The 18,640-nt window shown below is 45.7% G+C and overlaps 1 protein-coding gene across 1 annotated transcript in view; it reads right to left on the reverse strand.

Moving 5' to 3' along the window:
* Positions 1-3,692: 3,692 nt before the first annotated feature.
* Positions 3,693-18,640, reverse strand: part of LOC126100337 (glucose dehydrogenase [FAD, quinone]) — a 121,143-nt gene continuing 106,195 nt past the window's right edge. Inside the window, exons 6-8 of the mRNA XM_049910950.1 lie at positions 17,227-17,460; positions 10,672-11,018; positions 3,693-4,556 (exon numbers count right to left, since the gene is read on the reverse strand). Of these exons, the coding sequence (XP_049766907.1) occupies positions 4,244-4,556; positions 10,672-11,018; positions 17,227-17,460 (894 nt within the window). The 3' untranslated portion in view covers positions 3,693-4,243. The remainder of the gene's footprint in view (positions 4,557-10,671; positions 11,019-17,226; positions 17,461-18,640) is intronic.

Raw genomic sequence — 18,640 nt, forward strand, 5'->3', positions numbered from 1 at the left:
CAAAAGACACCACCTAGCAAATGCCTCGTGATGACTGGGTGTCGTGTGATGTCCTTAGGTTAGTTAGGTTCAAGTACTTCTAAGTTCTAGGGGACTGATGACCATAGATGTTAAGTCCCATACTGCTCAAAGGCATTTGAACCTAGCAAGCTGTCGTCACAAGCGTCTAAAAACGAGTAGGAGTGACAAAAGAGAGGAATGAGAATTGTCAATATCTATCATGGAGTCGCATAATCCACGGGTATAGCAAATTTGATGTGGAACAGCATTACAACACCCTGCAGAAAGAGTTTAAAGATTTAGATGACGATGAAAGAGCAGAAGTTACAATTATCGACAGACGGGATTCATTGTTCTCTATATCAAGAAGCACTTAGCGCTAGATTCGCAGACATGGAGGACGCCATGAAATTGGTACTACGAATATCAAATTGTCCTAAGTCGCAGGCATTTTTAAACCGTTAGTTGCAACAGTTTTCGATGGAACTGAACGAAGAGTGTGGAGACATTATACATTACTGAAAAGTAATTTGGTTAAATCGAAGTACATGCCTGGAACGACTTTCCCATTTAAGACCCGCTGTTGTTGAATTTATGAAGGAAAACGGAGGACTGGAACGAAAATTAGAATATGAAGAACGAACTGCAGACATTGAATTTTAAATGGACTTGACTGCACACTGCCCACAGTGATAGGGATGCATTTAAAAAGGAAATCGTTTTGTGGAAGGGAGAAATTCTGACAAAAAACTCAGTCCATTTTCCTAAACTCATTGGCATCAAGGAAAACGTGAAGTTTGAAGAATTCATTGTGGCCTTGAAACAATTACAAGGATAGTTTTCTAAACGTTGTGTGGAAACTGCCAATCTTCCATCTCTATCCGAACTGTTTTCAAGTAGATTTACTATTTCAGTTGAAAGAGGCCGTATGCATGTGCTGATTGGACAACGTAACTTCTGTTTAGAAGACAAATCCTGTTACGTTAATACGGTCCAGGATACCTGCGTAAATTTCCTTGGGAACAATTGTAGAGTCTCTATAATGAGCCTGCAAACGTGATAAAATATATAGATCAGTTTATGTGCGTGAATGGCTGTTTGGCGTTCTGGCACTCGGTGAAAGCGTAACACTTACAGGATCAATTTGTTGTCCGTTTGTGTGCCCGATTGTTAAAAAAACCTCTTCTCTATGGAACGGGAAAATGTATCAAGTTGTAATTTGTCCGTACTATGGTCTACAGTGCCTTGGCTGTGTAAAAAATGGAGGCTTCTGGGTCAATGCAGCGATAAGGTACTGCCATTTATGTCACATATTTTGGTACTCTCAAACTGTCTCATTAAAAGATGTAGGATACTTACTTTTGACATAGAGTAATGAAATGTGGCAAGGAGCAAGGTTACACAGCACAAGTATATCAAAAAAGTCAGAAAATTGTTAATCCGTAATAGTATCGCACAAGAATATTTCTTTCATTACGTATTATTCGCCTTCAATCTTGAAATTAAAACATTCTCGAAAGTTTTGGAAACACTGGGACTGATATCTTGCCAGCATCAATATCCATAAAAGGCAAAAATGACAGATATTCTAGATTCCCGGAATGGATGAACTATCTGTGTATATAATTATGTTTGTAAGAAGGCATCAGCGCACATATGAGCAATTTTTTCGATTATGAAACTAAATACAACACGATTGCGTGGCACCCTGAATGTGAAAATCAGTGCATTGTCTGCATCTGTCGGTATGCCGACAGTCTGTACCAGATAAAAATTTTGTCTTCAGCCGGAAAAAAACATTTAAATAATCCTGAAAAATTATTTTGTTTGTAATCTGGGCGAGGAGGAGATCAGTGTTTCACGTCCCGTCGACAACGACGCCATTAGAGGCGGAGCACAAGCTCGAATTAAGGAAGGATGGGGAAGCGAATCGGCCGTGTCCTGTCAAAGGAACCATTCCGGCATTTTCCTGAAGCGATTTAGGGAAATCACGGGAAACCTAAATCAGGACGGCCGGACGCGGGTTTGAAGCGTCGTCCTTCCAAATGCGAGTCCAGTGTGCTAACCACTGCGCCAGCTCGCTCGGTTTTGTAATCTGTGTTGTAGAGGAATATGAAATGTAAAACTAAGTCGTACGCATTGTGACTGCGTCGCCATTTAAATCCGGCGCGTTCCGAGTTCCCTCTTGTTGCCGCTGCTCACACTCGGACAGCACGGCGTCGCCGTTGTGGGGGTGTGCAGCCACGGCACAGAGCTGTGCCACTCGCGCCGTCTGCTTGGCCATCCCTGTGTTAGGCGGTAAAATTCCCATATGCCTTCCGTGTTTGCACTGAAAAGTCTGTGTAGGCGCCAAAAGTTCTATTCCTACCTGCTCTTGCTGCTACATTCTGTTTATTCCACTTAATGATACATCTCGATTACTTGCTGAATGCTAAAATGTTGTTGTTGTTTGTTGTTGTGGTCTTCAGTCCTGAGACTGGTTTGATGCAGCTCTCCATGCTACTCTATCCTGTGCAAGCTTCTTCATCTCCCAGTACCTACTGCAACCTACATCCTTCTGAATCTTCTTAGTGTACTCATCTCTTGGTCTCCCCCTACGATTTTTACCCTCCACGCTGCCCTCCAATACTAAATTGGTGATCCCTTGATGCCTCAGAACATGTCCTACCAAACGATCCCTTCTTCTGGTCAAGTTGTGCCACAAACTCCTCTTCTCCCCAATTCTATTCAGTACCTCCTCATTAGTTATGTGATCTACCCATCTAATCTTCAGCACTCTTCTGTAGCACCACATTTCGAAAGCTTCTATTCTCTTCTTGTCTAAACTATTTATCGTCCATGTTTCACTTCCATACATGGCTACACTCCATACAAATACTTTCAGAAATGACTTCCTGACACTTAAATCTATACTCGATGTTAACAAATTTCTCTTCTTCAGAAATGCTTTCCTTGCCATTGCCAGTCTACATTTTATATCCTCTCTACTTCGACCATCATCAGTTATTCTGCTCCCTAAATAGCAAAACTCCTTTACTACTTTAAGTGTCTCATTTCCTAATCTAATACTCTCAACATCACCCGACTTAATTCGACTACATTCCATTATTCTCGTTTTGCTTTTGTTGATGTTCATCTTATATCCTCCCTTCAAGACACCATCCATTCCGTTCAACTGCTCTTCCAAGTCCTTTGCTGTCTCTGACAGAATTACAATGTCATCGGCGAACCTCAAAGTTTTTATTTCTTCTCCATGGATTTTAATACCTACTCCGAATTTTTCTTTTGTTTCCTTTACTGCTTGCTCAATATACAGTTTGAATAATATCGGTGAGAGGCTACAACCCTGTCTCACTCCCTTCCCAACCACTGCTTCCCTTTCATGTCCCTCGACTGTTATAACTGCCATCTGCTTTCTGTACAAATTGTAAATAGCCTTTCGCTCCCTGTATTTTACCCCTGCCACCTTTAGAATTTGAAAGAGAGTATTCCAGTCAACATTGTCAAAAGCTTTCTCTAAGTCTACAAATGCTAGAAACGTAGGTTTGCCTTTCCTTAATCTTTCTTCTAAGATTAGTCGTAAGGTCAGTATTGCCTCACGTGTTCCAGTATTTCTACGGAATCCAAACTGATCTGATGCTAAAATACATTATTCAAATTAGTTTCGTGGGCGGGATGGGAACATCGTCATGTTGTATACAATACTGCAGTTGATCTTTATTTGAGCCAGTAAATACAATTTATTTATAAATATTGTAATACAGTCCTATTTAAAGCAAACATTATAAATAATAAGGTTAGTGAGCAACATGTAGTTGCCAGTAAAATGTGTAAGTCATTTGCTCTGTAGTAAGCGTCGTCATTGGGGATGATCAGGGGAAAGTATATTACAAATAATGACACTGTTCTGATATCTGCGATACCAAGGAAGTCTACTATAAGCATTGCGAAGTCGCGACAACATTGAGGAATCGGAAGCTCTATTCGTATGTGACTTTGATGCACGGCATGGAATTTGGCACTGTCTTACATACGTTCTGGAACTGGGACGAGATACAGCTTCTAGTCCCACTGTGTAGAGCAGGAAATTGCAGGACGGACGGACTGGGTTGGCTACGTTCGCCGTGGAGCGCCTGTGAGGTAGGAACGCAGTCAGTGTGCTGAGGCGAGGCTGCCCGCGCGCCACCCACGTACTGGGGGGGGGTCGGGGTCGGGGCTCAGCGGCAGAGTGCCGGCGGTGACGTCACCGGCCGCGGCGCCCCGCCATGCGCCGGCGCACCTGGTTGGCGGAGGAGTCGCCGCCGGCGTCGAGGCGGCCCCAGTCCTCCTTGATCATGTCGGCCGCCTTCTCGGCGATCATGTAGGTGGGCGCGTTGGTGTGCGCGGCGGGGATGACCGGCATGACGGAGGCGTCGACGACGCGCAGCGCCTGCACGCCGCGCACGCGCAGCCGCGGGTCCACGACGGCGTCCGGGTCCGAGCTGGGCCCCATCTTGCAGGTGCCCGACTGGTGGTAGATGGTGAAGGTCAGGTGCCGCGCCGCGCACTCCCAGTACCTGCAGGGGCACAGGGCGGATCTGTACCGCAGCTACCTGCTGTCTTACATGGGGCTCGAGTTATTCCTCACTTGCCCGTTGTTGGGAATGAACTACTAAAGACTAAGGACATTGTCGAGACACTGGCGCACCAACATGTAGGGGTAGAATTTGGTTTGTGCTGAAAGAAGCTCGTAGCCAAACGCAAAGCTGTGTGCACGTTGTTACTCTTGCGTTTCTCCCTTTTTAGTCTGTTACTGCTCCAGACGACGTTGACTTAGCAAGACATTTATATCGACTAAATCATTCTGTTGTTGTTGTGGTCTTCAGTCCTGAGACTGGTTTGATGCAGCTCTCCATGCTACTCTATCCTGTGCAAACTTCTTCATCTCCCAGTACCTACTGCAACCTACATCCTTCTGAAACTGTTTAGTGTATTCATCTCTTGGTCTCCCTCTACGATTTTTACCCTCCACGCTGCCCTCCAATACCAAATTGGTGATCCCTTGATGCCTCAGAACATCTCCTACCAACCGGTTCCTTCTTCTTGTCAAGTTGTGCCACAAACTTCTCTTCTCCCCAATCCTATTCAGTACCTCCTCATTAGTCATGATCTACCCATCTAATCTTCAGCATTCTTCTGTAGCACCACATTTCGAAACCTTCTATTCTCTTCTTGTCTAAACTATTTATCGTCCACATTTCACTTCCATACATATACTTTGAGAAACGACTTCCTAACACTTAAATCTATACTCGATGTTAACAAATTCCTCTTCTTCAGAAACGCTTTCCTTGCCATTGCCAACCTACATTTTATATCCTCTCTTCTTCGACCATCATCAGTTATTTTGCTCCCCAAATATAAATCATTCTATTTATCTGTAATAACTATCTTTGTTCCATAACAGCCTGAAAATTCTTTATTCTAATGTCCTTCTACATCGCACCTAACAACATATTTAATTGCAGTTATATAAATGCAGTCAGTCTGAGATACAATTAGATTACGTTGCTCAATACATAATCTCAAGATAAAAAGCTGTTGTCCATATGAATGACGAGCGATGTGAGCTGTCTGAGGAAGACTTTATGCCGAAGTATGTAAGTTGAGCTAAACAAATTAAATCTAGGACTTAGAACAGAAATTTAAAAGTAAAGAAGAGTACAAATCCGATCGCGCTCTAGTAAGTGAAATTACATTCCTTCACTGACAAAAAGCTTCAAAATTATCGTGTTAATGCAACACATGGAGTTTGGGAAATTAAGTATTTAACTATGAAATGACTGGGAGGATATTTAAGTTCATACAGACATGACTACTTTGAAGCAAAGATTGGGGAAAATATTCTCGGATTTACATTCCGGTTCAGTCAGGTATTTCAACCGCCACGAGACTGCGGCCGAGTAACAACCGACCCTTGTGTTCTGGCAGCTAGTCATGACGTCACACGTGTTCGTTCCATTGCCATACAGCGTGTAGTTTTCGCTTCACGACCGACGTGTCCACTTCAGCCTCGCAGTTCGTGGGTTCTATTCCGTAAGGGGCTGCACGCCGCCGCTTTTATTGAAGACTTGCTTGCTTTCTTAGTATCTATAACACTTTTCCTTATAAATCATAAAAATACTGGTCCTTTCGGTGCTCTTGCGTGGTAGACTATATCTGCTCAACGTAATAATGATCCCGTTCACATGGTGTCCTGCATGCGTTTGCGGTTGTGAGTCCTGCCTCGCTTTCCATAAGCCTCAGGAGTGGTCCTTAATGGCTGGCTGAGAACTGGCCTCGAGTCCATACGTCTGCGTGTTGGTCTGTATCTTCTGTACCGTTATCTCATATCGTAGGTCCTGTAAGTATCAAGGGTGGGGTTAGGCAGTAGTTGCTAATGCAGAAATCACTCAATTGGCGAAGATTACGAGGAAATGACCTGTTACCTCCGAGCTGCCGGTCAGTGACACCCCAGCTAGGTGGGCCTGTATCAGTCTACTGTCGTGCTCCCCTACTCTAAAGGCTCGGCCAACCAGAGAGCGAGCTGCCAGCAAGGGAAGGCGCTGTCGAGCGACCGGGACCCGGCGATCCGTTTGTCGTCTGTCACTCGTTGCGAGGGAGTCGCTGCCGTGCGGTAAACACGACCAATAGTTGCGACGACTGCCAACTGCGGTTCTTATTTCAACTCTCTTCAAGGAAGCGACGAATGTTGTTATATGATATGAACAGTGAACGGGAAGACTACGACGAATTCCACTATCTTTGTAAGGGACTGCTTTGTAGTGAAGACATCATCTTCAGTTATTTTCGTGTCTCGCGAACAGTTCGAAACGTTACGCGAGCTCAATGAAACAAAGGTCGTGACTAATTCCAGTTGAGGATCGCTAATCCTCCGTTCAAAAGATATAAATGGAAAATATTAAAACCTCCAAGAATTTTATTAAATGATTCTCTAGACTGATACAGTAACATTACTCTGTGCTCTAGTCTCTGTACAGGGATAATAAAGATAGAATTCTTGGCTGAAAGTTGTTGTAGGATATAATTGTAGCAATTGAGGTATGTTTCGCACAGCAATATTAATGTGATAGCACATATGATCCGACTATTTCACTGAGGAAGATAGTATTGTGATTCTTCCATTAAATCGTCACACGAAAATCAAAATGACAGATGTCGAAAGACGAGAAGCAACTGAGATCGCTCAACCGAGGGCAGGCCACTGGACCTGACCGGATAGCCGTACGACCCTACATAAAGTATGCTAAAGCACTTGTTCCTCTTGCAGCAGCAGTGTACGGCAGATCGCTACATCCTAGTAATAAGGAAAGAAACCTCTCGTTGTGCCAGTTTTCAAAAAGTGTTGCTGAAATTACAAGCCTATGTCTCTGACGTCTTCTGTTTGCAGAATGTTCTACGCTAGCATGTAATTACATTACTGTAGATTTAAAATATCGTATGTGGGAAGCAGTGTGGGTTCGGAAAATAACGATCTTGTGAAACCAGTGGGCTCTGCTTGTCCACGAGACCCAGGCGATAGATACAGACGTTCAGGAAGATACCCTGTTCCTTGACTTTGATAAAGCGCTCGATACACTTTCGCACTGTCTCCTAATGAACGAAGTACAAGCGTACGGAATATCAAAAGGTCTGTGTGATTGGACTGAAGAGTTTCTGGCAAACAAACCCAGCATGTCTTTCTCAATGGAGAGAAATTTTCAGACGTGAAAATAACTTCAGGCGTACACCAACGGACTATTACAGTGCCATTACTCGTAATTTCCTGAGTGCAAGCCTACTTAGATGACCTAGCGGAAGGTCAATGGTACTCTTCGTGGACGAGGCTGTCAAAAAAAATGGTTCAAATGGCTCTGAGCACTATGGGACTTAACATCTATGGTCATCAGTCCCCTAGAACTTAGAACTACTTAAACCTAACTAACCTAAGGACAGCACACAACACCCAGCCATCACGAGGCAGAGAAAATCCCTGACCCCGCCGGGAATCGAACCCGGGAACCCGGGCGTGGGAAGCGAGAACGCTACCGCACGACCACGAGATGCGGGCGATGAGGCTGTCGTATGTGGAGAAGTCGCAACACTAGAAAACTGGAGCGAAATGCACGAATACATGCATAGCGTCGGCGCTTAGCGCAGGAATTGGTTGTTGCATTCCGATATAATTCAATGTAACGTCCTGCGCCTAAATAGACCGAAAGACCCATTACTGTAGGATTACACGATTGCAGAACGGTCAATCAAAACAGCCACCTCCACTAAGTATCTAGGAATATGCGTCCGGAGCGGTTTAAGGGGGAACGACAACATAAAACTAGTCGTAGACAGGGCAGATGCCAGACTGAAATTCATTGGGGGAATCCTCAGAAAATGTAGTGCCATGAACAAAGGAGGTGGCGTACAAAACCTTCGTTCGACCAATACTTGAGTACTGGTCGTCAGCCTGGGGTCCGCACCAACTAGAATTGATGAAATAGAGGAGACCTACAGCAGAACAGGGAGTTTCGTTAAAGGTTTATTCAGTAAGCTCGAAAGTGTCACGTAAATCGTCAACCAACTCAAGAGGAAGGCGCTGCGAGACAGGCGTTCTGCATCGCGGTGTGGTTTCTTGTTGAAGTTCCGAGAGCGTACGTTCCTAGGAGAGTCAACACATGTATTGCTTCTTCGCAGGTGCATCTCGCGAAGAGACCTTGAAGGTCAAGACGGAGAGATTCGAACTCAGACAGGCGCTTACCGACAATCGTTCTTCCCGCGACCCACTCGCGACTAGAAGTCGAAGGTGCATTTATTTGCCATGCGGGGTAGCCGCGCCGTCTTAGCCGTCTTGTCAGGGTCCGCGCTGCTCCTCCCGTCGGAGGTTCGAGTCCTCCCTCGGGCACTGGTCCGTGTGTTGTACTTAGCGTAAGTAAGTTTAAGTTAGATGAAGTAGGGTGTAAGCCTAGGGACCGATGACATCATCAGTTGGGTCCCATAGTGCTCACCACAAATTTCCAATTATTTGTAAATGTATGGAATAAATAAATACCTCTTTTACGCACACTTGTGACTTGTTTCATCCACATTTCTGCCTTTCTTACCACTTTTTTAGATTTCTGTAACTCGACATGTATAAACGGAACCCCTGTAGGATCGCTTTGTTGTCTGCCTGACAGTAAAGAACAAACACTTCTTCTCAGGGACAGGTGGACGTGTCAAGTTGAAATTTGTGTCACATATCAAGTTCTATGGTCGCTTGGATATTTAAAAAAAAATTGGGTTTCTAAGTCAGTTTAGTCAATGGATACGGCCATTAATGTCACGTATTATGATACTCGAAAACTCACTGATTAAATCTTACAGGGAACTTCCCGTTGAAATTTGGGAAGACCCAAGGTTTCAGAGTACGAGAGAGGAAAGAACTGAAAATTGTCAGTTTGTAATTACATCGTACGAAAAACTATTTTTTTGTCATTTTTATCTCTCTGTGTGTCTGTCGGTCTCCGTCTTTTAAGGCTCATTTTTCTCGTGAACCGGTTGGCGTATCAAATTCAAATATATGTCAGTCATCAAGGTCTACGGTCCCTTGGCAATGAAAAAATTTAGGATTCTAAGTCGATACAATCAAAAGATCCGGCCGTTTAGATAACATATTTTGATACTTGAAAACTCGCCCATCAAAACTCATATGGTATTTCTCGTTGTCTTAGAACCGTGAAATTTGGCAAGAAGCAAGAAGGTTTCGTAGTACAAGTAAAGTAAAAACTTGAAAATTGTTAAATTGTATCACATAAAAAAATCTCTTTCCGTTAGAACATACGTTGCATTCATCACTTGTCGAAAGCATAATAAACGAACAATACTGCACGAAAGCGTAAAATGTAAGTTGTAGTCATGTTTCAGGAAGTAAATAAAAACTATTTTATTGACTCGCCTGTATCTACATACATAAACTGAAGTCCCCTGTTCGCTTCCTTTTTGTGTGTCTGCGCTAGTCGGGGGAGCTAGTGTAGAGATTCTGATACGGTCTTGGAATTCCCTGGACCGATGTCTTGCCAGTATCTATAAGACAGGCAGAATTGTTGAGATTCTCGAGTCCCAGGACGGGTGAGCTGTATAAAGTCTGCACGGAACCGTCAGCGCGCGTGCGCTACTGGAACGTGGCTAATTTTTGTTATTTCGGTGTGGCGTGTGTTATCGTACAAACGTAGATTTGTAAGCAACGAATCGATTAATTATTCGGTTTTCTGTTCATTTCTCACACTGTACTTGCTGGCTTCCTCGGTCGAGAGTGATCTAGCGCGCGGGCACACGCCTCCTGTTTGACAGGGACGGTGCCACGGTGTAACGTATGAGACCTCGGCCAGTTGTGGGCTATGACTGCGCAGCCTAACTGCTCACTGCCTGGCAGGATCTGAAGACGTTTCAGTCCTTCTGGAGTGGACTGTAATCCTGCTGGGAAACACTTATTCCGTGGAGGATACTAGTGCTCAATAATGACATTGACAGAATTAAGCAAGTCCTGTTAAAGTTCTGCGACAATCTGCTTGCGACATAGGCTGAAGTGGTCGTCCTTGGTGGCTGTCGTATAATCTAACCCTCCGTCTGCATGAACAGATGCCCCGTTACTGCGCTCGCCTGGCCTCCGTCACTTACTTGTCGGTGTTGAATCCCAGAGAGGCGCAGGCCGGTATGGGGATGTCGTGCAGCTTGGAGGCGAAGCGCTGCATGGGCCGCGTCTGGGCGATCTCGATGGTCTTGCGGATGCCGGCCACCATGGTGTCGACGTCCTGGCGGTGCGCGAAGTAGTTGTGGAAGATGCGCGGCTTGGCCTGCGGGTCCCTGCTGCGCAGCATGACGCGCCCCCGGCTCAGAGGCCGCATCAGCATCGGCAGCACCATCCACGTGTGCGCCTGCTCGATTGGCCCGTACACCGCCTCGTACAGCTCGTCCTGCACGCCGAAGCCGCGCCGCAGCGTCGGCTCCGACACGATCGAGCCGCCCTGCAAGGCGAGCCGTAGCGTCTTCAAGTGCGCCAAAGCCAGCTGGCTACCCGGCCTTGTGTCAGGTAGGAACTAGAGATGGGGGATCCGCTCTTGAACTGATTCATAGAGTTGAATCTTTCAAAGGAGTGAACAATCAGTGATTCAGAAAAAAAGAACGGTAGCTCCAAACGTTTCCCACGGCAGAGAGAGAGAGAGAGAGAGAGAGAGAGAGAGGGAGCATATCAGCAGCGCCTCTGCTGGTCAGAGCACAGTGCACGCCACACAACACAGCCGGCGCCGGCCTCTGCCCTGCTTCGACCTTGGCTGCCTGCATTGTGCAGTGCCCCATGGGATTTTGTGTTTCACATATGCCGTGCCGTCTCTGTGCGTCGTCTGCCGCGTGCAGTGTCTGGCGCACCTTAACTTCGCATCGCACTCTGTCGGCGATCGTTTCAGTCACACGTCCTGCCCTCTTGGCAGTTGATGCGAGCAACAGGACAGAGGGCCACCTAGCGGATAACATAGGAACTATTTGCAACAACCTGCTCGCAAGGGAACGGACGATTTGTCTCGGAGCGGGTGAGTTCACCGCTCCCCCCCACCCTCGGAACTCACCCGCTCAACGCTCACCCCACCGTTCTCGACTCTAGCCAGAGCGTTGAGCAAAGCAACTCAGGTGTCACTTTGGTCTCTGCGGTCTTAGCTCACGCAGTAATACAGCTCGCGGCTCGACCTGCTCGACTCAGTGCTTCTGCATCGGAGTTCGTCTCTACTGGATATTGTTCTTCGTAGTAATACCGCTATGTATATTACATTATTATGTTATGTATACATCATTTGTTTTTATTTTATTTTGATTTGTTTAAACTGATCAGATTAGGTTCCTGATGACTCCTCTTACTATAGGATTTTTATTATGGACACTCGAATTTACGCTTTAATTATGAGCGAACCAATAAACGTATCGCAAAATGTGATACACCAATATTTTCCTTGTTTTATTCTACGCAAGGCTATATGCAGCACTTTCGTTTTACAGTCAAATTTATATTTTTTTTTTCTTATTCTGGTACGGATTTTGCGATTTTAGGCGTCTTCGGAAGGAAAAGTTCACTTTAAAAATATATGGCTTGCGATGTATTTGTATGAGGTTAATGAAATTTTAATACATTATAGCCAAATATATTGTTAATGTAAATCTCAAGTTACAACATTTTCCGATCACGCAAAAAACCACGATAGTGCAAAATAAATCAATAATCAAAAACTTTGTCATATCGTGGAAATTTCAATAAACAATACAAAATTCTTACTCATTATCTGTGTTACTTCAAAATAGGATCAAATAAGATCAAAATACAGGTATAGTACTGGAATAAACCAAGTTTAAAGGGCAATGTGCCTTCCATTTATTTTCTATTGTAAATGAGTGGTGAGTCATGAAAAAGAGCTAATTCATTTCAGGGAGTGAACAGTTCTGATCCGATCTCTGAAAAGAATAGTTTTGCCCATCTCTAGTAGGAACAGAAACCAAACTGAAACAGCATCTGAGGCCAAAACTGTACTGTGTAGCTACGGTAATACGCCATAACAACCACCATCATGCTCATCCTCATCCTGCTCCTGCCCTATGTGTAGCTGTGGTATAACCACACAAGAAAAAAAAAACAAAAAACTGAAACACCCCAAGGAGATATCACGCTAATACTGTTTATCACGTCCACCACCCTTGACAGACGCTTCATTTCGGGGAGAGAAAAAGAGTCCATCAATTTGCACATGTGTGCGTATCCAGCGGGTGGGACCATTGGTGGCTAGACCCCAAATAGAGCTACCAAACTCTTCTGTGTAATGTTTCACCGCTTTTCCTAATATAGCAGCAAGTCGGGCAACTTCATACACGTGTGTTCATCGTCATATCCAAGTGCGATACCTGCTTTGTGCCATTGTGTCACGTCTCCATATCGACCGGTATTAGTGGATTGATTCCACACAACCCACTGACACATACAGCGTAAATCAGTTGCCCCTACCGCGGTCCCTTTATCCAACCCGCAGCGTTGTACACTCCTGGAAATGGAAAAAAGAACACATTGACACCGGTGTGTCAGACCCACCATACTTGCTCCGGACACTGCGAGAGGGCTGTACAAGCAATGATCACAAGCACGGCACAGCGGACACACCAGGAACCGCGGTGTTGGCCGTCGAATGGCGCTAGCTGCGCAGCATTTGTGCACCGCCGCCGTCAGTGTCAGCCAGTTTGCCGTGGCATACGGAGCTCCATCGCAGTCTTTAACACTGGTAGCATGCCGCGACAGCGTGGACGTGAACCGTATGTGCAGTTGACGGACTTTGAGCGAGGGCGTATAGTGGGCATGCGGGAGGCCGGGTGGACGTACCGCCGAATTGCACAACACGTGGGGCGTGAGGTCTCCACAGTACATCGATGTTGTCGCCAGTGGTCGGCGGAAGGTGCACGTGCCCGTCGACCTGGGACCGGACCGCAGCGACGCACGGATGCACGCCAAGACCGTAGGATCCTACGCAGTGCCGTAGGGGACCGCACCGCCACTTCCCAGCAAATTAGGGACACTGTTGCTCCTGGGGTATCGGCGAGGACCATTCGCAACCGTCTCCATGAAGCTGGGCTACGGTCCCGCACACCGTTAGGCCGTCTTCCGCTCACGCCCCAACATCGTGCAGCCCGCCTCCAGTGGTGTCGCGACAGGCGTGAATGGAGGGACGAATGGAGACGTGTCGTCTTCAGCGATGAGAGTCGCTTCTGCCTTGGTGCCAATGATGGTCGTATGCGTGTTTGGCGCCGTGCAGGTGAGCGCCACAATCAGGACTGCATACGACCGAGGCACACAGGGCCAACACCCGGCATCATGGTGTGGGGAGCGATCTCCTACACTGGCCGTACACCACTGGTGATCGTCGAGGGGACACTGAATAGTGCACGGTACATCCAAACCGTCATCGAACCCATCGTTCTACCATTCCTAGACCGGCAAGGGAACTTGATGTTCCAACAGGACAATGCACGTCCGCATGTATCCCGTGCCACCCAACGTGCTCTAGAAGGTGTAAGTCAACTACCCTGGCCAGCAAGATCTCCGGATCTGTCCCCCATTGAGCATGTTTGGGACTGGATGAAGCGTCGTCTCACGCGGTCTGCACGTCCAGCACGAACGCCGGTCCAACTGAGGCGGCAGGTGGAAATGGCATGGCAAGCCGTTCCACAGGACTACATCCAGCATCTCTACGATCGTCTCCATGGGAGAATAGCAGCCTGCATTGCTGCGAAAGGTGGATATACACTGTACTAGTGCCGACATTGTGCATGCTCTGTTGCCTGTGTCTATGTGCCTGTGGTTCTGTCAGTGTGATCATGTGATGTATCTGACCCCAGGAATGTGTCAATAAAGTTTCCCCTTCCTGGGACAATGAATTCACGGTGTTCTTATTTCATTTTCCAGGAGTGTATTTGGCCTTCATAAACCACGCGTGAAATTTTCATATATCGTCGCTCGCTACGCGCAAACTACTAGTCCTGCACAAAAAAAAAGAAAAATCAGCAGAACCTTTTTGTTCGAAATGTAATGCACATTGGATACGTCTTGGCTGGAGACCGCGGTTATATATTCAAGAAAAACGTACAAAAGTCACCTCCAGAAGCGCATCCACTCCTCCCTCATCCTCCACCAATGAGGATTTCTGGTACGTTATTCGCGGCTCTCCCTCCTACCATTCTACAAAAATTTCAGACCAAGTATTCCCGACATTCAACTTTTTTCGTTTACATTGATTAAGCTACTACGTCGCCAGATGATCGACTACTTTGTTAATATTAATTTAAACGCGCCCTGGTAATGAAAGACAAACGACTTTTGTGAACTTTAAGCTAAAACTAATTGCTTTGACAATTCGATACAAACTTAAGCCTTGCTATCACAAAAGTTTCGTCGTCAGAAGGTTTGACGAGTACAACGATGTAATTGTTTATTTCATGCTGTTAAGATTCACAAAATTGTTAGGTAAAATATACACAGACGTCAATTTTACGATTTCAAAGTATTCATCTAAGTCGGTCGCGTAATAAGGCCAGTCAACGAAGAGCAAAAAAGGTCAAATATTCATGCAGTAGGTGCTTCATAACGAAGTTATTACTCGTACTTACCTATGTTTACGCCTCAGGCTATGTGATACAAAACAAACTAGGGAAACGGCTAACGACTCATTGTTTGAAGACCAGCTATTATAATTGCGAATTTCGTAAGGCACAGTTATGACAAAGTCAGAAACTTTAAAGACAACCAAAGTATCAAGAGGCGCGGGAAAAGTGAAGAATGCCAACCTTGACATGAAGGAAGAACAGAGAGGAGCAGAGGCAGGAAACAACCGGGATCGTGAAATATTCGAGTTTACAACGGCTATGTTGACAAGTTCTTTAGAGCTGAGGATGTGGGAAACTGAACTCTGTGATTGACGAATAGTTCAGAAGTTAAGAAAGGTGATTCTACATCGTTGTCTCTAGGGCTAAAACTGATTTCATCTGTTGCGGCGCTTAACTGAGACCAGTGAGAGTACGACCAGTGTTTCTGCCGCTGCTACCTTATCGTCTCCGCGCTGTGCATCACTCCTGTGCTACTGCACTCCGTTGAACTTGGTGTGCTAATGAATTCTGCCCCTCAGGTTTCATGTCGCGGAACGACACATTTTCATGCATATTCCGGGCAAACCAGTCGATTATTTCATACACAGTGCCTTCTACAAGTGGCGTTCCATAATGATTTACATTTCACTTATTCTAGCAGTCGGTAAGAACCTCTATGCCTCGGCAGATACATGCAACTTTCTGAGCGTAGTCTTCATTTAGCTGCACACACATGTGCCCCCGTTATGGTAATTTCTGTACGCCCCTCTCGAACCACTTTTTTGGAGTGTGACGCACCCATCTCAGGACAGAAGTTCGGAGCTCCTGCAGCTCTGCGAAATGATGGCCGCACACAGATTTCTTCATAGCCCAGAATAGGTGGTAATCACAAGGGACAAGAGAATATGGTGGGTGTGGCAGTACCTGGAACCCTTCGACAACAACGGCAGCTGTGCTTGTCCGACTCGTATGGTGGCAACTGTTGTATTGCAAGAACACTCCTTTCGCTATAGTCGACATAATCGTCTTGAGAGATTCAGCAACTGTATAAATATTTTTTTGTTCCGTCTCAACTGCACATTTTCAATTAGACGACAAGTTTCAATCACTCTCGATCATCTTCGGACCCAAGTAGTTGCGTCAGCAACCCGTCTGGACTACTCAGAACCACATATGAGAGGATTACCTTAAACACTCCTTCCGTCCATTTTCCTACCCGAACTGCATGGCGCAACCTCCAAAGTGCCTCCACTTACGCGGCACTGTTAATGGTGGTCACTGGTTGTAGCCAGTCCATGGGGAGGATTCCGTCCGCGTCCCAAGAGACTGTGGCCATGCTTTTTTCCACTGAGGAAGCTGCACGGAATTTTTTCGGCAGCAGTCTGGCTGTATGTTTGCACTCCATTTATTTGGCCTTGGTCTCCTTCTCACGGTAGTAGAGGCAAGTCTCGTCGCCAGTCACGTGTTTGGACATAAAACCTTCTGGGTCCTGGCTCTGCAGAGTGCTTCTGGCAAGTTCTCTGGCAGCCTCCAGTTCAGTGAAGGTGATGCGACGATTCTCCTGAATATGTCTTTCCACTCTTGAAATGTTGACTGTTGTTACCCCGCTTACCGTTGGGTGCGGCTATTTTACCAGCCAGCCGCACAGGTGTACTCGGTTTGTGGTGACATGCTGCCACCAGTCGCCTGCGAATATCCACAGTGTTTACAACCTCTTTGCACAGAAACCACAACCTCCGGCATTGTCCTTGAGGATCACGGTGTATGTTGCCATATCACTTAATGACAGAGATCGGGAAAATTGGCTATACTGTGCAGGGAATACACTTTCAGTGGTCGTTCTGCCGCCTAAGGGTAGAACAAAGTGCTACATACTTGCAGATGTAATGATGCTTCAGACGGCGCATTATGAATGATGGGGAAAAAAATAAAGTGTAAATCAATACGGAACGCCCCTCGTGTAAATTAAAAAAAAGACAAAAGTTCTTGTTGAGGTGTTCAGAAGGAAGGAAAGAAAGAGAGAGAGAGAGAGAGAGAGAGAGAGCGCTGTAGAAAATCGAGTGCCACCTGGAAGAGCAGCTCCATGTCGGCGTAGCCGTCAGGGTCCTTTTCGTTGGCGAGGTCGTAGAAGGCGAGCGCCTCGCAGCCGCCGGGCACGGCCATGGGCCCGCGGTGGTAGGCCAGGTAGTCGACGTAGTAGTCGCGGTTCTCCAGGATCGTGTCCGTGCGCAGCGACACGCTCTCGTTCACCACGAACGTCAGCCCGCCCAGCGCTATGTGGTCCATCAGGTTGTAGCCCACCTGAAACGGCCGGCACACGGGTCAGGACTACTCTGCAAGACCCGATTATACGTAGCTCGCTCTTGAGTACTGAATCTCGCGAGTAATTGTCTTCACGCCTTAACTACTAGAATGTCATTGAACGTAGTAAACTACGACTAGAGAAACACCTTTAGTCAGTTAGTCTGATGTCTAATTATAACCTGTTTTCCGTTTAATAATTAATCTATCATGACTTGTACAAACTTCTGGCCTGCTCACGATGTGAAGCAGCGGCCACAGTGTGACTGAGTTAGCGCCTGCTGCTACACTCGCGTAGAATGTGTGGTTTACACAGTCTTTCTCTCTTTTTTTCTGTAACAGGTGTTTGTTAATCCTGCCTTATGAGTTTTTGTCATGATTTTTCCATAGAAACTTTCATCTTCTAGGACACATTTTTTTAGAAGTAAAGAACGAATCTTCACAGATTTGGATTTACTTTATTTTAATAATAGTAGAGCTAAACATTTCCATAAAAATTTTCATCCTCTTTTTCACCCCCTTAGAGGTCAAACACCGACACACTATTTTTTTTTATATCCAACCGAGAAGCCAAATACCAGTTTGCTGAAATTCAGTTTCAAAAATGCTTTCATAATAACATATTTGGATGAAAAACTTTCATCTCCTATTTTAACCTCTTCAGGGTTTAATTTCCAAAAACACTGAAAAGTCTTTTTTTTTTAATTTCTAACTGAGAAGTTAACTGCCAATTTTCGTGGATGAAGCTATTAAAATGGTTTAGTACTATATTAATAATAATTTATTTTAAAAAAATCATGCGTAGGTGGCCGGCCGGGGTGGCCGAGCGCTTCTAGGCGTTACAGTCTGGAACTGCGCGAGCGCTACGGTCGCAGGTTCGAATCCTGCCTCGGGCATGGATGTGCGTGATGTCCTTAGGTTAGTTAGGTTTAATTAGTTCTAAGTTCTAGGCGACTGATGAGCTCGCCAGTTGAGTCCCATAGTGCTCAGAGCCATTTGAACCATTTCTCTCCAAATTTGGTGTTGTGTTACATGTAGCCTCCTGACACCAGTTGCGACTCCGCTGATATGAACCTCATCTTCCACAAAACGTATTTGTGCGTAACTCCCTTAAGGTTGTGTGGTGATTTGACAGTAGAGAAGAACCAATAAATTATATACACGATGTAACGTTTCACTG

The sequence above is a fragment of the Schistocerca cancellata genome, chromosome 9 (genome assembly GCF_023864275.1).
Source record: "Schistocerca cancellata isolate TAMUIC-IGC-003103 chromosome 9, iqSchCanc2.1, whole genome shotgun sequence".
NCBI lineage: Eukaryota > Metazoa > Arthropoda > Insecta > Orthoptera > Acrididae > Schistocerca > Schistocerca cancellata.